The 20,822-nt window shown below is 36.4% G+C and overlaps 2 protein-coding genes and 1 non-coding gene across 6 annotated transcripts; 1 reads left to right on the top strand and 2 right to left on the bottom strand.

Moving 5' to 3' along the window:
- Positions 1-77: 77 nt before the first annotated feature.
- LOC118056851 (uncharacterized) lies at positions 78-9,361 on the bottom strand. 4 transcript variants are annotated; one of them, XM_073404369.1, is made up of 10 exons: positions 8,952-9,361; positions 7,393-8,688; positions 6,306-7,263; positions 5,756-6,208; positions 5,568-5,642; positions 3,658-5,379; positions 3,415-3,501; positions 2,287-2,955; positions 772-1,842; positions 78-647 (listed from the first exon to the last, which is right to left on the bottom strand). In XM_073404369.1, the coding sequence occupies exons 1-10, from the start codon at positions 9,099-9,101 to the stop codon at positions 352-354; spliced, it is 6,777 nt and encodes a 2,258-aa protein (XP_073260470.1). In that variant the 5' UTR covers positions 9,102-9,361; the 3' UTR covers positions 78-351. The 4 variants fall into 4 exon arrangements, with proteins under 4 accessions (XP_073260470.1, XP_034926846.1, XP_073260469.1 ...); XM_035070955.2 differs by having other exon boundaries at positions 6,306-8,688; XM_073404368.1 differs by having other exon boundaries at positions 3,415-3,495; positions 6,306-8,688.
- A 2,882-nt stretch (positions 9,362-12,243) lies between these two features.
- On the bottom strand, positions 12,244-15,244 carry LOC118059437 (uncharacterized). The gene is made up of 2 exons (XR_012167858.1): positions 13,193-15,244; positions 12,244-13,062 (listed from the first exon to the last, which is right to left on the bottom strand). It is a non-coding gene; the product is annotated as an uncharacterized protein (transcript).
- Positions 15,245-16,198: 954 nt separating this feature from the next.
- On the top strand, positions 16,199-19,070 carry LOC118060823 (large ribosomal subunit protein uL3z). The gene is made up of 6 exons (XM_035074482.2): positions 16,199-16,323; positions 16,990-17,084; positions 17,198-17,308; positions 17,556-17,860; positions 18,006-18,415; positions 18,633-19,070. Exons 2-6 carry the CDS (start codon positions 17,000-17,002, stop codon positions 18,889-18,891), a joined length of 1,170 nt encoding a protein of 389 aa, XP_034930373.1. The 5' UTR covers positions 16,199-16,323; positions 16,990-16,999; the 3' UTR covers positions 18,892-19,070.
- Positions 19,071-20,822: the final 1,752 nt, after the last annotated feature.

The following is a 20,822-nucleotide window of genomic DNA, read 5'->3' as shown; positions in this document are numbered from 1 at the left end:
ATAAATGTCTAAACCCTGCGAGAGGTTACTTTAAGCGAAAGAGATTCTGTACGTAATTTTACATCAACTTCATCAGCCAGTCGTGCAATAATATGATGAAACAATATAGCGTTATGGTACAGTGAGATTTCCACCAAATTCGAACTTGGGGAATATATAAATATAAGCAAGTATTTCGTTGCTCAAGAAATCGGAGGCGTTCAAGCATAAGATTACACAAACAAATCTAAATTCTGCTGAACAACCATAACATAGTATTCGTATGCCAGTAAAAGATGCATGAGATATGCTCATATCTAAACGCGAAAACCTAAAACCACCAACCGAAAACCAGAAGGGCCCGTTTTAAATCTAATTGTTTCTGAGATTCCCCAGAGCCCGCCTCTTTGATAATGGGTTCGGAGCTGTCATGTTACCCCGTTTCTCCCTCTTGATACTTGCCAGGTTTTCTTTCATGCCGGTGTAAGTGACCATCTTCTGAGGAGTTGCTTGAACAAAACCAGTTTTCCTGGCCTCCCTTCGAACCAATGACGTAGTCAACTGTTTAGCGTCCGAACTATGGGTTTCTTCCTCTTTGTCACATGAGACCCCCTTTTGAGATGAAGGCAACTTCAGTTGATGCGTTTGATCATCCCTGGCAGCAATGTCTGCAAAACAATTCACGCAAAGATCTTAGTCCAGTGTTTGGACGTCATCTTGTGAGATCAGGTCTAAAACATTGTCCAAACAAAGAAAACATGAAATCGCAAGATTTTGTTTTTATTCATGTACCTTGACTGCTAGTTGAATTGATAATTTCAGTGGATTGATCCAATGCGGATATATTTGGTTTGGCTGAAACATTCTCACTTAAGTTCTCTATTACTCCGATATCTTCAACACTGAGGCTTTCATTATTATATTGTTTTAAGTAGCTGGAATTGCGTTCCCCCATTTGCTCCGATGAAACAACATCATGATAACCATTTACCTCATTAACATCTATAAAGATTTCCTTTTCCTTGGAATCGTAAGAATGCTCAGTATTCACAGATTTATTCTGATGATTCTCACAGTTAATACGTTCTTGAATGCTATCAATCTCGAGAAGAACACAATCTTGCTTCTTTGAACCTTCGACATCTTCAAAGCTGGGCTCGTCTGAAACAGAAAAGTATGTGTGTTTTTCCTCTTCAATTTGCTCATCCATTACTTGCCATAGTTCACCATGTTGCTCTTCATCAACTTGAATAGCGGCTTGCTCAGTAACAGCTATATTTTCATACACCTTCCCAGCACCCTCGTTTCTCAAATTGGTGTGCAAGAACCGTGCACCTGACGTTTGATTCTCATCCTGTTCGTTCTCTTCAGAAAATAAATTCAACTCCCAGGCATCATTTTCTGTTATACAATGCTGAAATACACTGACTGAAGTACCAGCGGAAGAGTCGACATCTCGCTGACGTTTGAATGGAGAAGTAGCAAAGCCATTTCCAAAGTCTACAATCTCCTCGGAGAAAACACCTTCATCAAGCTGATGCAAGCAATTTGTTGCCTCGGTCTCAATGGAGTGTCTCTCTCTCTCTTTTAATGCGTGTTTACAATCTCCTCGGAGAGAACACCCACATGACTGCTGATTTTGAGTCTGATAATCAAGGCCAACCATGAGAAGTGATTCATTTAATGCGTCTGGGTGCTCATTAGCTTGCTCTATAGCAACTTCCCGAGGATCACTGGGATTAGATTCTAGGTTGGTATCATCTGTGGCTAAAGCTTCTCTAACTTCCTCAGCCCCGACCTTTTGTGCTATTAAAACTTTGAAGTCCCCTTGATGGAATTCACCCTGCTCTGTGGGAATGCTCCCTACAATCATGATAAATCAAGGTGCCAATTACATTAGATACTAAATTCAATGGGGACATAATCAACAATCATAGCTCTGTAATCGCAAGTTGTTTCTTCTCCTCCGTGACTTCTCATATCCTTATAGTATAATTGTGGTACAAATTCACCTTCTGTCCCACAACAACGTACAAAAAATTAAAAACCAATAAGTAATCTCATGTCGCTTTACTTGGAGAATAATACGACACTAGCAATGCAAACCGGAATGCCCAAGAGCTAGACGGGTGTGAAGCTAATTCTATAGACCAATCCAAGATGGGCAAAAAACTATGGTTTGAATCGAAGAACATGTCATGAAGTAATCAAAAGTCAGCGAACTCATATCAGATCTCTTGCCTATCAATATAGAAAGACGTTTGGTATACATAAAAAATCAACATAAGATAAGGTGGAAACACTCACTATAAGACTCTGGACCATTTCGCTGTACCAGAGAAGCACCTGAGGTGATTTCAGGTAAGCGACAAGGGGTATCTGGGGACGGGCTTTCTTCCGATTTGCTGCAGCTTAAAAATCTTTCTTGTGGCGGACTTTCTGCCATTTCCTGTGATGCCTCAGCTGAAATAACTGTTTGTTGAATCACTCCAATAACCACTTCCTCTAGGATGTCCATCTTTGCAGCGGCTCCTGAGCTAACTTTGTCTATTGCACCCGATCCTATTTCACAAGTATCTTGGATGTCAGAATAATAGATATTGTCTACTTTTAAGTCAAGAGGAGCATCATCTAAAGTATCGTTGCTTATGCTTGTCTTTGCTACATGCTCATCTAAAGGATCATTGCTTATCAAATTGTCTTCCGAGGCTACTCCATCAGATTTTTCAACTTGATCTCGTTCTCCGTTCCCTAGGATTAAATTCACTTCCCGGTTGGTGAACAAGACTTCTTCAACATTTTTGTTCATCCATGCAGTATGCTCAGAATCGTTGCTTATCAAATTGTCCTTCGAGGCTTCTCCATCAGATTCTTCAACTAGATCTTCTTCTCCACTCCCTTGGATCAAATTCACTTCCCAGTTGGTGAACAGGGCAGATGCATCAGATCCAGTGAGAAGCTCTAGGGGTACTTGTTCTGTTAATAAGAGAGACAGATTGTTAAATATAAGAAATAATTCTCTTAGAAAATGACTGTAAAGAAGAGTCTTAAATGTACTAATTTAATCGACAATTATATCATTTGAGAACAGGAAAAAAAATTCCTTTGGAACTCTACGATGAATCCTTAATAGATCCTATCCCTTTGTGTCAAAAAAGCGTACCTTTTGGAACTTGTAACCCAGGACAAGAGTGGTGTTGGAGAGATGCAATCAATCAGATTTTCTTATATATATTTACACACACACACACTTGGCTGAACTACTGTCGGATAAGCGTAAAAGAAAGAAAACGACATTTCATTCTGGACGATTTTTCACAAACGCCTACAATCAATAGTTATTTCATACTCTGTAAAAGTTTACGACTCTGATTTGATTCTAAAGAGTTGTTACTAATACTTGAGATGATATGAAAAATTAATTTATAGACACACCTCTGTCATTAGAAGCCATAACTTTTACTCCTGCCTCATTGCCGATTGACTTGCTACCTGGATGAGATTTATATTTTTCTCCTGCAACTAACAAAACGAAAATTAACTCCAACTTGCCACACTACAAACAAACAGACGCGAAGATCAATTGGATGTCATTTTCAAATATTCAATCTTCCACAGGAAGGATTTTATCTGATAAGTTTCAGTATTAAGTAACACATTCAGGCTTCAGATACTTACCATGAGATAATAAAACATTCAGCTCTGAAACAGCATCAGCACTTGAACCCATTCCGCATATTCCAGAAGACTCAGCAAATAATTTATGTTCAAATGAAGATTGCTGAGCCTTTTTCCCGCTACTTTTAGGTATCTGTGGAGAAATCGGTGTTCTTTCAGTCCACAAGGTGCAGCCTTCAGTTTTCTCAAAACAAATCTTTCCAATTACAGCCACTGACCCAGCTCTATCTGCTTTAATGTTATTGCTGGCATCATTTGATGCAGCAACACAGTCGTCTTTACTCGCATGAAGAAGTCCCTCCTCAACTGAGTGCTCTCCAATGCTCTTCGGGGTAACCTGTGGGAGAGAAACAATGCTGTATTCCTTCTCATCATCAATGTTTCTCTGGTACAACTTCGAATCATCCTCCACCTTTTCAACGTTAAATGCAGCTATGACATCCATAGAGATACGGTTTTCTAAGGAAACGGAAGCACTTCTTTCTAGCTCTAAAGCATTCACCTCTTCGAGATCGTCAAATTTACCAGCCTTGACTCCAAGTTCAAGCTCAGAGCCCATAAATCCATTTGATGTTTCATCAATGCCCTCACAATCTGCAGAAGCAATTTCAGGGGAAGCACTGCTGCCAGCATCATTAATTTTCAAAAACTCGCCCCCATAATCTGAAAATAGGTTACCAAGCCCCACAGGACAATTTGGTTGTGCAGTTCCTTCATTTTGTGTGCCCGACATGTCCAATTTTTCGGTTGTCATATTCAGTGATTCTTTGTCAGCTGCCTCACCATATTTACTGATATGATCATAAAGATCACCATCGCTCACTTCTGCAGTTTTTTCTTCATCAAAGCGATCATTCATAACTTGTGTAAAAGTGTCAGCTTTGGAATCGCTGCCTACAGATATGGTCTCTTGGCCTGTCCACATATTAATTCCTTCTATGCTCTTAGAAGTGTTTCCCCATGATCCAACTTTCTTTCCCCCAAAAATTTCGATGGTTGGAGTCAAAGTTGCATCAGCATTGCCAGCCACCTCATCACTGCTGCTGTGGTCACAAAGCTCAAACAAGAGAGCACCTGTAACAGATTCCTTCCTGACAACCTGATCACACTGGTATCTAGCCGTATTTTTACCACTGGCCAACTCTTTATTTGATTTAAGGAAGTCACTAGGACGGCCCATCATCATATCAAATGTTTTCCCTTCACAACCTTCCATTTCTTTAGAAATTAACCAAGTTAAACTGGAAGCATTTGCCTCTGCAGACACCTTCTGGCAAACATTGTCATCACCATGTACAGTTTCTACAGCGCATCCTGATTTTTCTTCCTTAAACTCACTTTGTTCAGCATCTGACTCCCCATCCATGTTTCGGCCACTCTCCATAACCATAACAGCTTCATGGGACTTGCTAACAGGGACATCAATGGAAGCATCAATGCTGCAGTTTCTCATTGCATTCATCTCTTTATAACCACCAAGCTTCTCAAAAAGCATTGGTGAACTATTCACTCCAGTTGATGCTTTACCACTGTCACTATGATTGGTAACTTCACTTTCTCCTGTTGTCTCGACAGCGCAAATATCAGTTTTTATTGCAAAAGTAACCTCCTTTTTATCTTGCAACGAAGATTGTGGAAAAGCATCTGCAACAGCTTCGTTTTCCTCCAGAACGTGCTTTTCATCCTTACAACTTGAATTAATCTTTTCTGTTGATTTCTCATCTGTAGCATCAACAATATATGAAAGGAAGTTTTCAGGTTCATTAAACTAAGCATCAGTACTTTCAGTGACATGAATGTTGATAATATTTGTTGATCTCCAATATAATTTTGTTTTAGATAGAAAAGCAATTGCTTATGCATATACTAGAGTACATTTCCCAAATGTTGTCGCATAAAAAAAAACTCACCATGATGCTGTATTTTCTTGTCCTCGGAGGAATCCCCTGCATAAAAGGGCAATCTTTGCTTGCCAATACCAGTGACTGCCAAGAGAAACAGATTGCGTTAAAATTAATTGAAGATGACAACATAAAAAGGAAAATGTTGTTAGGAAGAAGAAATCAAAAAATTGCAAGAGCTGGTAAGGTGCCCTTACATTGTAAAGGAACAATGGCCGAAGAACGATTTTCACCTTCGTCGGTGCCCTTTTCTGGGGCACTCAGACAGGTTACTTCTCCATGTAGAAGTTCATGTGCGCATGTTCTTCTAGAGACCTGAAAAACATTGCTAGCGTTTTCCTCTGAAATGAAATTTTGGTTCTCCTCGGCAGCTTGTATAAGGAGGACATCACCATCCTCCTGTAGGTTTATTTCAGTGATAAAACTAACCATCTTTTCACCAGCAGCTGGTGATGGTCTATCCTCACAAGATGCCTCTTCATGCTCATTTTTATTTGCTCTAATTTTCTGTCCAGTATTTTCTAGATCACAGAAACCACCCTCCACAGCAGATGTTATGTCCACAAGTTCAGTTGAACAATCATTGACATCACCACTTTCTAAGTGTATGTCTTCTCTCAGTTCTTTCCTTTCAAGTCCATTCTCCAACCCTGAGAAGTTGGAAGGTTGGTCAACATAATATTTAGAACATCCTAAGTAAATACTGAAAAGAAAATAGCATATTTTCATTCTAGATCACTCAATTACCTGAAAAATCTGATTGCTTCGCAAATGAGAAACGATTAGTTAGGGGAAACGTATCAGAAGCATTAGTCTGAAGTTCTGTTTGTCCGTGTTCATCTAAATTATCATTACCCAAATCTGCACCATCTTCTTCCTTAGATCTGCTAGACGGATCATCCACACCAACCTCAATGATAGCATCTACAGCAAGTTTCTCCATGTCACCTGCGACAGTATTAGCCTCCTCATTAAGGACTATGGGCTGACTTGCATTCTCTGGTGTTTCTTGGTTTGCAAAACATAACATCACTGATATTGATGTTGGAGACGGAGTTTCCTGCAAATTTGTTTTATTATCTACACCTTCCTGAATGTTAGAGCATCCAGCAGCGACTTCTGAGAAATTGGTTCTCATTTCACTTGTTTTACTCTCACATCCCTTCTTGTCAGAAGTTTCAAAGACTTCCTTGGAGCAGCTCAAACTGAAATTAGGTTTGTCCCCTGTAGCTTCTGGCATGGTCAATCCAGTGTCCTCAATTTGTGTTTCTTCAGTAAATAGACCTTCCTCTACCATAACTGGAACTGCAGATATGCCATGTTGCTTCTTTTCAACAATTTTTCCAGGGACGGTAGATCCAACCAAGTTACCTCTAGAGGCGTGCTGTGCCAATTCTCTTGAAGGTTTACCGGCCAAACATTCACCCACTGTAGAAGAATCTGTCTCCAGTGTTGGGCCACGCTTTCGTTTCAGACACCCAACCATACCAACAGCTTCACCAATTCCTAGTTCACCAGTGGCAAAAGCAGGGCTTAATACAACAGTGTTGCTTCTGGACCCCCTCACATGGCCAATCGATATCGGAGCCTTTTCAATCTCACTGCTAAATTGTCCAGAAGCTTCAACCTTGTTAGCAAGCTTCAAATCTGCATTCCTAGATTGTTTTATGGTTTCAATTTTCTCATCTGGTCCTTCACTTCCAACCTGGCCCTTTTGAGCTGTAAGAGACTTCTGTCTTGAAGCATTTCTATCTTGAGTGTTCAAACATTCCTCGAGCTGAACAGCCTTGTTATGCTCTTTGTTAACCTCGGTAATTTCGTCTGCACTTTCAACCGTAGCCTGAGCTCCAAACCTTGTCCTCCTCCTAGTAACGACTTGCACAATAGGTTTGGAATCTGTAGCCTTTGCCATGTTTCTTTTTGATCGCCTGGCATCCTTTACAGATTCAAGATCTTTTTTGGACACGGTTTCTACTGCGACTCCCTTCTGAGGCACAATAGATTTACGTCTCAAAGCATATCTACCGAAATCCTTCAACGGTTCTTCAAGATGAAGAACCTTTTGACTTTCATCCTGAATCTCGATGGTTTCAGCTTTGTTTGCAGTCACAGATGATGTATTCTCCTCCAACTTAGAGCGTGACCGAGAAGTCCTACCAACAATTTCAGTTTTAGAAAAACACCCACTCGATAATGAAGTACCTTCCTTCTTGCTAGTATTTCTTCTTGATCGCCTGCCACCCTTCACTGATTCAACACCTTCTTCAGATAGAATTTCTACCACCAACCGCTTTCGAGGCACAAAAGACTTTCTTCCAAAAGCATTTCTACCTGCACCCTTCAAAATTTCTTCAGTCTGGAGAGCCTTTTCATATTCATCCTGAACCTCGACGGTTTCAGCTTTATCTGCAATTGTAGAAGAAGTATTCTCCCTTAACTTAGCCCGTGACCGAGTAGTCCTTCCAAAACTTTCTGTTTTTCCGAAATCCACACTCAATAATGAAGTGCTTTCATTCGTCCTAGCATTTATTCTTGATCCTGATGGCGCCTTTGCAGGTTTAGCATCGTCTTTTGCACTTACATTCTCTTCAGAAACTTCATCCGAGAAACGAATCCCATCACGATTCCCCCTCTTTCTAGACTCTCCCCGTTTTGAATTCTTCCTAGAAACAACCAAATCCCCTTCACCCCCTTCAACGTTCTCCTCGATCACCACCTCTCTACTTCTCAGTCGCCTCCTACCCGATTTGTCTTCACCCTTCACAAGTTGAACATCTCCCTCTTTAGTGATTACAGGAGGTCGTGAGTTGTCATTAACATCAACATTTTCCACCCCAACGCTCCCTTTCTTTTCTCGTCCTCTCCCTCTCTTCTTCCCAACAACCTCATCTACATTTCTTCCAACTGTTCTCTGCTCTCTATTCCTACTTCCAGGCGGAGAACCAATAACTTTCCCATAATTAACCATGCTCCTCCTCCTCCTCTTCCTTCCTTTATACACCGAAGGCTCGTATTCACGTATTTCAACATCAGGCTTGAATTTAACATTCTTCAATATTTTAGTCACTTTCATAGAATCACTCACGTTTTGTACTTCTCCTTGACCTTGCTCTTTTGGATTTTCAATTCCCTGTTTATAGTTCACAAAAATAAAAATAAAAATTCTTTCAATGTTTAAACCATAATGATCACAAAACAAAGACAATAAATTAAGCCTAATCAATTTTTTCCGTATTTAAATCAAATTCTTATTAAATTTACACAATAATTAACAAATTCGTCAGATCGATTGGAGATTCCAATTTCAAACAAAAAAAAAAAGGAAATTACCAGAAACCCTTCAAGCCTGTAATTAAACAAAGATAAATTATCAGTGTCTAACAGAAAACACACCTTGAGAGTCAAAGTCAACAAATCAGCCATTTCGGCATTGGATTTATTAGCAGGAATTCCATGCTTTTTACAAAGCGCTTGCAGTTGTTTCCTCTTCATGCCATGAAAATCCCTTTCTACTTCTTCCATTTTTCTTCCTTCAGAATCCATTCATCAAATACTCTCTGCTTGCCCACTGTCCTTTCCTTTTCCTTTTTTATCAGTGATGGGAAACAAGAAGGCTTCAATTGTAAGTTTTTGTGCGAGGCAGTTTAAATTCAAAACGGCTGGTTTTTCATTCTCCCGCTCTTTGAAACGGCTTTATTTTTCTATTATTACCCCCACTCGCGACTCTGATCGATGATCAAAACTCGCCTCCATGTGACAAGTGATAAGGGCGAAATAGTAATTGAGGTTAGATTGAAAGGGCAGGCATAGCGAGTATGATTTGTTTTTCCTGATAATTGAATTAACGCGTCTAGTATGGATATCTATAGAGTGGATAAGACGCTTTAGCTACTGCCACGTGCAGGAGTGTCTTTATTCCAAGTCAAATTCTTGGGAATTGTATTTGACGATCGTCTGATTATTTGAGGCCACAATCGAACGGCTCTCGCGTTCATGCTGAGGACATTTTCAAAATGGATAAATATCATTCTGGCCCTTCTGGGGATCTGGTCTTGTCTAATATGGACCTCGGCCCTCAGCAGTGAGCTTCCCCTTCCTTGTGATTTGGGCTCTGGCCCATGTTTGATTGATTATGTTATGAAATGAAGGTGTTGATTTAAATTTATACAACCAATATTTTGTTCCTGCCAAATTTTTTTTAAAAATATGAACTATGAATATCAAAATTAATATGATATAAGATATATACAAGGGGTAAATCATATCAAATTAGGTTGGCCCTCACAGCCTATTACCCAAGTCTTATCTCGAGCTGCCCCTGGATCAAGTTTTAAAACTATAATAATAATCATTTTTATCCGTATGTTGACTTGAATTAACCTAAGTTGACCCTTTTATTGTAGTATGTGACTTATAGGCAAATGCTGGAGTGAAGCGAACAGAGTAAGGGGAGCAAAATGTGCCGATTAAAAATTACTAATATCTTTTGTACGGCTAGGATGTAAACACATATTATAACTCTAATTTTGACATGTAGTGAAATAAAACTCATTGCTCTTGTGAATATAAATACATTGTCGAACCACGTTGGATCTGTGATCCATGACCTAAGCCTTGTTTGAGTTGATTTTTAAATTAGATTTTAAAACTATGATAATAATTATTTTATTATTATGTTGACTCATATTAACATAAATTGACCCTCCCAACCCATGATCTAAATCTTACCCGAGTGAGTTGGGTTTTAAAATTGTCATAATAACTATTTTTTTCTAATATTGCCTCGACTCTGCCCAGGTTGACCATCCTGACTCTTGGCATGGTCTTTGCCCCCAAGTCAACCTTCTAGCTGGGTTTTAAAATTATAATAATTATTATTTTTATTCTTATATTAACCTGGGGCGATAGTTAACTTGACTAAGGTTTGGCTCCAAGTCGATCCTCAATTCATGTTTAAAAACTATGATAATAATTATTGTTATTCTTATATTGACCCAAGTCAATAGTCAACCCAACTCGTGACCCGAGCTTGGGCTCGAGTCAACCCTTGATTAATTTTAAAACTATAATAATTACTTTTATCCTTATGTTGACATAGGTCAACTCGACCCATGACTTGGGTCTTGCCCCGAATCGACTCCTGAGTTGAGTTTCAAAACTATAATAATAACCTTTTGTTATCATTATGTTGACTCGGTTCATTGGTTAGCTCAAGCTGTGACTCAGGGTTGACCCTGGGTCAACTCCTTAGTCAAGTTTTAAAATAATGATAATAATTACTTTTATCCTTATGTTGGTTAGGTCAATGGCCAACCTCACTCATGATTCAAGTTTTGCTCGAGGTTGACCACTAAGTCAAGTTTAAAAACTATGATAATAAATATTTTTAGTATTACGTTGACCCATGTCAATGATCAATCCGACCCTGACATAAACCATGTCCTAGGTCAATCCCTAGTCACGTTTAAAAAATATGATAATAATAATTTTTATCTATATATTGACTTAGATCAATAATCAATACAACCCGCGACCCAGGTTTTGCCTCGAGTCAAGTTTTAAAATTATGATTAAAACCATTTTTATTCTCATGTTGACCTAGGTCAATGATTAACTTGATTTGTGACTCAAGATTTGCCCCGAATTGAGTTAACTTTTAAAAATATAATAATAAACATTTTTATTTTTAAATTAATGTGATCAACACAGGTTAACTCCTATATAAATATTTGGATAAGTTTGTCCTATCTCTTTTAACGGGACAAAAAAATATTTACCATAATAACATTAAACATTATAAAAATCTAGTTTTATATTGTTTAAAGATGCCCCAAATAACTTCATAAAAAAAAAAAATCATCCTCGATTTGTGTCTTAATCCAACATATCAAACACTACCTTAATCAAAAAGTTACATTAACCTTTTATGCCCCCGATTCTTAACTTTGAAACCTATAATTATAAATTGTCTGTGTAGAAATAGTTAATCGATTTCTATACATATGCGAGATGCAAGAGAAAATTGAATAAGAATCGCTACACAATCAGGAAAAAGGAAAGATTGAATTGGAAACCACCATTGATATATAAAAACAAAGAAGAGAACGAGCTAAAATATCCATGCTATTATGATTTTTTCATTTCTCTCATGTTTTAATTAAAATCCCATTCAAAGGAAAAATTAATATATAATTTAATCTTCAAATTACTCAGAATTTTACTCGGTTTTCTAATATTCAAATAAGCACTTTGTTTTTTTCGGTAAAAAAATAAAATAAAGAATTTTAAATTAATTAAAGTTTTGTATACACAGAATCGTTAACTTTCCCAGAATTAAACAAGCTCCTCCTCCTCCTCCTCCTTCCTTTATACATTGGAGGCTCGTATTCACGTCTTTCAACATATGGCCTGAATTTAACATTCTCTTTTATTTTATTCGTTTCTATAGAATCACTCTTGTTTTGTATAGATAAACATATTTTTTTTTAACTTGTTTTTTAAAATTAACTAAAAATATTTTTTTAAACCATAACCACAAATATACCACAATACATTTTTGAATTTTCAATTCCTGTTTATAGTTAAGATAAAAAAAACAAAAAACAAAAAAATTATAATTCTTTCAATGTTTAGAAGGAGACGCATGCATGTCTCCTTCGAAAGGAATTTAGATTAAACTCAAAAATACAAAAACATATTAAAGGAATTTAGATTAGAAAAAAAAAAACTCAAAAATACAAAAACATATTAAATGCTCATGCTTCATATACGAGATTACAAGAAAGCCCACTTATGCTTCGGCATGCGTCAAGGAAACTTTCTTCGAGCCTTGATTATTAACCTTGAGTCCTCGTCTGTGTGAAGCCGTTGGCTATGTGATATAATTCAAGACGGGTTATGAGAAATTCTGAGATTTCAACAAACATGCGTGTGTAGTGGTTTCTGTTTGTAAGCTGCAGAATATGAGTCTGGTTCTTTGTCAATTCAAGTTCACATATCTTGACAAGGTCCAAAACCCCCGCGATGTCGAAGTTGGAAGATTGCAGACCTGCATTTAGCCCCGAGAGTGCATTTTCGAAATGGCCAGTGATATTCACGTACGAGGACAGACAATTCTGAAGGGGCTTTCTTGAAGCAGGTGTTGTATTCCCGAGAAGGTGTTCTATCAAAGCCTCGGCATTTTTGGCACCGGAAATCGCCAACTGGACACTAATCTCGGCAAGAGTGGTGATGTTTGCCGTGGCAGTTCTAGGATCCATTTGAAGAGCGTTAACGCATTCATCATATTTTGCGACATACCCTGATCTTTCACCATAAGCCATCATCAATTTCTCAATCTCAGTGCAGACATCTTCTACTAGCTCGGATGGGGCAACTGTTGCCATTGACTGGGAAACGAGGAGCATCAAAATGGCTGATAACATGAAGACGCGGCTCGAGGAATCCATTGCTTACTTTGTTGGTGGAGGTAGCTAGGCCTGGTATGATTGGGATATTGTGAAGACTAATTGCCCCAAGAGTTGGTGTAATTTATAGCCACAACAAATCCCATGCGGCAAGAAAGAATTCGACATGATTAGTAAATCCTCGCTGGACAAAAACGCAACCAGATCAGTTTAGTTTTTTCTATTTACCTAAAATTGGGTTATACGCTTCCTTAATCTGCAGAACCCAAAAAAAGGGCTGAAGTTACGCCTTCTTATTTTCCCACGGCAAAGCCTTTGTATCATTTGACCTGCCAACTTAGCTCTTCAGGTCTTTGTTCTAATCAACCATAGCACTTACAGCCTTCAGAAGAAACAATGATCAATCATTAGCTTGTTTCATAGACGCCAATTCTTCGCAGAACATATCGCTAATTACCCAATAACCTCAAAGCTAGCACAAAATACTAAAGATTTCATACCGATTAACTTTAGGCAATGATATTTTTAACCCACAAGCATTTTGGCTTGTCATGCTTAAGAACGTTTAGTGAGAACCAGAAAAACAAAGGGAAAATGTCGAAATAGAATCTGATATCATTTTCTCCGACTCCTAATTTTAAGAAGACAACGCCCGCAATATTTTCGTCAAAACCAGTGTTCCTTCTTTCTATAGATCAAAACCATTAACATATATATCAAAGATATTTATTATTAACATCAATATATATAGAAATATTTTGTTACAACACTTAAAGCACTTCTAGTAATTCGGACTGCTTCTACTCATTCTGACTTCCTACACCTTGTAAACGCTGGTTCATTGTGGGTAGCTTGGACAAACACTTACAAGCTGAAACGTGGGTAGAAACTTTTGGAATGTGAAGGAAAAAGGGAAATTGCACATGGTACTGGAGGAAGCTTCTTAAACAAAGAGAGCCGGGTTGGGATCAATTCTATTATATCCCGGCCAATGGCAAACAAAGAAATCAGTTTATAGTGGGACAATCGGCATCAAGCCAGTGTTCTTGTTGAAGTTTATGGGCAGAGACTTGTACAAGAATCCAGCACATCATCTGATGCCAGGTTAAAGGAAGAAATTAATGATGGGAACTGGGGTTAACTAACGCTAGATCTGATGCTATTGGCTGTGTGGTGTTTTATTCCCTGATCCTGCTAGAGAGGATAAGGTGAATTGGAAAGCTAATGCTACTGGTGAATTTCAAGTTAAGAGTGGTCAAGAAATACATAGATGCATGAATCCTATAGTTAGTTAGCATAAATCAATCTGGGGTTCTTTCAACTTTCCTAGACAATTTTGTTGCTTCGTTGACTGTTCATAACAGGCTGTCCACCAAAACAAGGCAGATTGCTTTGGGAAGGCAGGTTGATGATATCTGTGCGCCGTGTGGAAATACAGACAAGGATCGTGACCATCTTTTCTTTGAGAAACCTTTAATTAAAGGCTCTTTAGAGTCCAGTTGAGGTGAAATCTGGATATAACAGAAGTCCTAGAAGCTAGTCCTTTAAATTTTGCAATGGGCTGTGGCAAATTTGCATAAAGGGAATATTCAAGCTATTATCGGGACAGTGGGATGGAACACCACCATCTTTCGTATTTGGAAGCAAGGCAAGACAAGTTCTACATATGATTCGTTGCGGACAGCACAAGTCTGATTTGTTGTGGACTCTGGTTCAGTTAGCTTTGAAAGAAATGTTTTTAAGATCCAAAACAGATCCTACTACCAGCAACTTCACGAGCCTGACTTTTGAGCTTTGAAAAAAAGATGACAGAAGATTTTCTTCCCCTCTAATTCTCTGGGCAACGGAGCACAAGATTAGAGAAAAAGAGTACTAGTTACACATTAACAGATACAAAAAAAGAGGCTACATCAGCAACTAAATTAAACCAGCGAGAGAACTTGAATTTGAGGGTTGGCAAAAAAGGTAAAAGATTTTCTTCAATTCAGTTTTCTGGACACTTGGACGTAGAAGGATAATGATTTCGGAGCTAAAAAAAAAAAGAAAAAGAAACGGAAGGAAGAGTCAGAAATCTCGTGTGGAAAGTGCCGCCCATGGCAACCAATCAGATAAAACAGACTGGTGCTGCGTTTGCACAGATAATTTCATCACTCTCTTTCTTCAACAATAACAAACCCTAGAAACTACAAAAGCAAAAACCAATTTTGAAATACAGCTTCCATTATCCCCATGCTTTGCGACCATTTGAAGAAAGCCATGAATGGAGGTTTATTTATAGTGGTAGCGATGGTTGCCCTAATTACAAATGGAACGGGAATGTCTAAACTACGCGTCGTTTCTTTCCAAGCTGTAATTACTATTGGGCCTACAAGCAAGGATAAGAATGACCTTTTTATGGGCCAAACTGAAGGGCACGCTCTCATATTTGTATTTGGGCCATGACGGCCGAATAAAAATTTAGGGTATGCTTTTCAATTTATGGGACGTTTTTTAGAAAATAGGGTTGTTAATAGTTATATATTGTTATTAAACATGGCTAAGATGATCCAATAAATTACGATTCAAAGTTTAATTGAGTTTTATTTTAAATTAATTTGAAAGTTAAATTAGTCAAATTTAATTGAGTTCCTTAAATTTAAACATGATTTAGTTAATTTCAAGTAAAAAAAATATTTATTAAAAAATAATGTTGCTTAATGTTTTTCAATTTATCTAAAATTATGTTTTATTTTTTAAAAATAAACTCAAATAATATTGATGTAGATTTAAGACCCGGGTCTTTCATCAAGTCATATTGTTAAATGAAATCTTCATATAAATTTTTAAAAATTTGTTTTATTTCAAGCAAAAAAAATATTTATTAAAAAATAATGTTGCGTTAGTTTTTTTCAATTTATCTAAAATTATGTTTTATTTTTTAAAAATAAACTCAAATAATATTGATGTAGATTTAAGACCCGGGTCTTTCATCAAGTCATATTGTTAAATGAAATCTTCATATAAATTTTTAAAAATTTGTTTTGAAAAGCTATAAAATTCTAAAATTAAAATCAATAAATTATTCACCTGTAAATTAAAAATTATTCAATTATTAGCAAATTTTTAAACCGATTATCTAAACTTTTCCATTATTTTTTAACATAATTCAAATCAGTAACTTTAAACCATTACAATAAGTTTAATTTATAAATGATAATTAGATATTATATCGAATTTATTATTTCAATGACATAAAAAAAACCCGAAAAAATAAGGTGGGTTTTATGCGAGAAGAAGTACTATATAAAGACCAACTAGGGTTTATTGACGCCCTCTGTCAGCTCTAGAGCTAGCTATTGTGTGTGTCGCCGCAGCAAGAGGTTTGCATCTCATCTCTCTGTCTCTCAGATTTCTCCTCTCTTTTCCTGTTTGGTCGCCAAGAAAATCTTGCAAAACTTTTCGACTGTCTTGAAAAACATAATAACACAGGTTTTCCAATCTCATTGTTATGTAGTTACAACTTTCAACTATCTTTGCCTCTCTGGAAATTATCGAAACCAAGAGTTGTCTTGCTCTGGTTTCTTTTCTTTCTTATTTCAATCTATGATTCATCGTTTGTTTGTATTTGATTTGTTTTGTTTTTCTAGTAATCAGCAGATCATAGTGTAAGAGCATGAAAATCGTTTCGCTTCTTGTATCATGGATGTGTTTTATTGTTTTTTGACATTGAGTTTCCTGCTATTTATTCTGCAACACTTGTTACGTTTTCTGTTGCTTGAATACTATTTAAAGTTAGAAGATTTTCTTAGGTATATTTCTTCGGTTGAAAGATCCAGTATTTATATGTAGTTTGCTGTCATGCTTATTCAAGTTTGGTTACAACTAAATAAATAAATAAAATAAAATACAGAGAAAAGAAAAGAAATTGTTATTCTATGAACTAATACTGATGCCTAAGGGTCAAATTTTAAATATTTATATCTATATATATGTTTTAATTAGATTTCTAGTTTGTTAATCAATACGTGTTTGATTTTGTGGTGAAGAATAAGAAGCATGTCTCACAGGAAGTTCGAGCACCCAAGACATGGCTCCCTTGGATTTCTTCCAAGGAAGAGAGCTGCCCGTCACAGAGGAAAAGGTTATTAGGAGTATCTTTATCCTTAAGCGATGTGTTTCTTGGGTTTTAATATCATTGTGCACTCATTGTGTTCTGACTATTGAACTTTTGATTCTTGTTTTGACTCTGCTCAGTGAAGTCTTTCCCCAGAGATGACCCTACTAAGCCTTGCAAGCTTACTGCCTTTTTGGGTTACAAGGCTGGCATGACGCACATTGTCAGAGAGGTCGAGAAACCTGGATCCAGTAAGCAAGATATTCATTAACCAATTTAAAGTTTGTGCGCATTGTGAATTGAATAATTAAGTCTTATAAATGTTTTCCTTCTTGAAGATATAATCTTTGAGAAGTAAACATTATGCAACCCTAAAAATTTTGTTCGTTTTATTTTGCTGTATGTTTTCAATTGTAAGTCATAGTCATATGGTATTAAAAACCAGCATGGACAAGGTATTTTTCATTTAACATGTGTATTTTGCTTCTTGTTTTGTAGAGCTCCACAAGAAGGAGACATGTGAGGCTGTAACCATCATTGAGACACCTCCAATGGTGATTGTTGGAGTTGTTGGTTACTTGAATACACCATCTGGCCTCCGGACTCTGAACACTGTTTGGGCTCAGCATTTGAGTGAAGAGGTCAAGCGAAGGTTCTACAAGAACTGGTGCAAGTCAAAGAAGAGGGCTTTCAACAAATACTCAAAGCAGTATGAGACAGATGAAGGGAAGAAGAGCATCCAATCACAGCTTGAGAAGTTGAAGAAATATGCAACTGTTATTCGTGTTTTGGCTCACACTCAGGTATTATCTCTGAAGTTAACAATTCACTTGTTTTTTATGTTCAAATTTGTATGCAGGTCATTTTTTCAGACTTGTGTGTTCCAGCTTCTCTTTTTTTAATTTAACTTGTGCAATAATTGCTTCTTACCGTTTTAACATATTACAGATCAGAAAGATGAAAGGATTGAAGCAGAAGAAAGCTCACTTGATGGAGATCCAGGTTAATGGTGGCACAATTGCTCAGAAGGTGGATTTTGCTTATGGTTTCTTTGAGAAGCAAGTCCCAATTGATGCTGTCTTCCAGAAGGATGAGATGATTGATATTATTGGTGTCACGAAGGGTAAGGGTTATGAAGGTGTTGTCACTCGTTGGGGTGTTACTCGCCTGCCTCGGAAGACCCACAGGGGTCTCCGAAAGGTGGCTTGTATCGGTGCCTGGCACCCTGCAAGAGTCTCATTCACTGTTGCCAGGGCTGGTCAGAATGGATACCACCACCGTACTGAGTTGAACAAGAAGATCTACAAGCTTGGCAAGACCGGTCAGGAGTGTCACACTGCCATAACCGAGTATGACAGGTAATTAACATGCTCCTTGAACTTCACTGCATTCTTTATGAAATGCAAGCAATGCTGTATCTATCCCAAAGAAGGTGTCTCACTCATGATACTTGGCCATTTTATTTTTTGCTTGATATATCTGCCTTAATATGCTTGCTTAAGTTCATTGATGAGTTGAAACTTGGTTGCTTCTAGAATTTTTTCTTGACAACGTGTTTGATATTTTCTGGAACAGGACTGAAAAGGACATCACTCCAATCGGTGGTTTCCCTCACTATGGTGTAGTGAAGGATGACTATTTGATGATCAAGGGATGCTGCGTTGGACCTAAGAAGAGGGTGGTTACACTCCGTCAAACACTGCTTAAACAGACATCTCGATTGGCTCATGAGGAAATCAAACTCAAGTTTGTGGACACATCCTCGAAGTTTGGACATGGTCGTTTCCAGACAACACAGGAGAAACAGAAGTTCTATGGACGCCTGAAAGCATAATTATGCGATCTGGGATTTTTAGTTATTCTAGTAAATTTAGTCGATTTTGGTTTCTTTCTGTTTCTTCCGTGGCATTGGCTCGAGACAATTGTGTTGTTTTTTATGTTTGCGCAAAGTCTGAACAATTTTTGTTCCAGGTGGATTTAATTTGCATTTTGAACTAGCATGCTATTTCAGAATATTGTGTGGCCTATCATTCTGTTTTTTCGCTTTTGCTTAACCGAGCTCCTTTTTCAACGTGGATCAAAAAATAAAAAACAAAGCGCTTCAGATTTGGATGTCCAGAATCGCAATGGGAATCTGAAAATGCAGGAATCCAAATAATGCCCCACAAAGCGAGAGGGAGTTCTAGTTGAATTGGCAATGCTCTTCGGTCTTCGAATTTTTAGCGTAATATTCAATTTAGTTCTTATATTTTTTGAATTATAACAACCGGTCTCTTTAATTTTCAAAATTAAAAAACAATTTTTGTCCAAAACTTTAATTTTTTTTTTTTCAGTATTTAATTTAAGATATAAGAAATTGAATTCCAGTAATAAGGTGAAAAAATCATCATTGCCGTCCGTTTCAGTCACTAAAATACTTGATTTTAATGTTAATAAATTTCATTTCATAAAAAGAGTTATACTTTGATATTTTTACATCTTTAAATTGTCTAAAAAAGATCTAAACTTTAAAAGATTTTTTATTCTTGAGTTGATTTTAAATTTTTGAAAGGTTTTTTTTTGGGTTTTTTTGAGGTTACAAATCGATTTATCAAGGTATCTTTGATAAAAAAATATTAAAAGTAATTTTTTAAATAAAAAAGATCTCAATACTTTTTTTGTAGCCACCACACTAGCTCGAATATAAAGAAAATAATATTTAGCCACCACAATAGCTCGAATATGAGGAAAATAATATGACGTATCATATGCTTTAATTTTTTTTATTGAATTAAATTTTATTTTTTTAATGAGATTAAAGGATGTTTTAGAATTGAAAATAATTTTAAGATTTTTAAATATTTTTAAGTGAAAATAAATTAAAAAAATAAGTTTTTTAATTCAAAATCAAACCCTAACCAAAGTTTTATCCACTAAAAAAACTAAAAGAAAATTTGCTTTTTCAGAAAATAAAAATTAAACCAAGCGCGCACCATAGGCTTTTTCATTCCTGTCCATGGGCGCGAACCCTGGTTTTTTTTAACTTTCATTAAATGTTTTTTTAATTTAATTAATGATCTCTTTCTGATTTTTTAAATGCTTAGCTCAACATTTTTTTAAATAGTAACCAGTTCTTTTGATTTTTTTTAATTTCACAGTACTTTAAAAAGAATATTGTAATTTATTTTAATTTTTTTTCCTCGTATATTTATATGAATAAGTTGTATTTGCATGATATATTTATAAAAATAAAAACCATTTATTATTAGCAACCAAAATTAATCTCTAAGATTAAATAAATAAAAATATATAAAATAATAAAATATCTGGAGTAAAAAACTAGCACATGTATCTTTAGCTTGCTTTTACTAGATAGATGAACTTCTTGGTTTATTATTTAATTATCGTTAATAATTCTTTTCTTGATTTATCAATTCATGTGTTTTATAATTTATTTTAGTAAATATAAACACCATCTTTTAGTTTCTCAGTTAAAAAGATAAATGATACTCAAAAACACATCTATAGAGCATCAACGCCTTCTTATCTTACATTAGAAATTAATTTAAAATCCTATCTGAAGGTGTAGAGCAGGTTAGATGACTGGTAATAAGTTAGAAAACTTGAAAAGTGTGATCATGTGCTTCTCTGTAAAATCAATAGGTTGTCGTCATATTTTGTCTTTAATCATGTCATTCTACACAAGAGCCTTTCTTAGACATAGACAAATATTATTGTTATTGTGATAGTGTATTTAGATAAATATGACTGAATGATGATAAAATA

This window comes from Populus alba, chromosome 14, assembly GCF_005239225.2.
Source record: "Populus alba chromosome 14, ASM523922v2, whole genome shotgun sequence".
Classification (NCBI taxonomy): domain Eukaryota; kingdom Viridiplantae; phylum Streptophyta; class Magnoliopsida; order Malpighiales; family Salicaceae; genus Populus; species Populus alba.
This window is presented reverse-complemented; position numbering and strand designations above follow the sequence as displayed.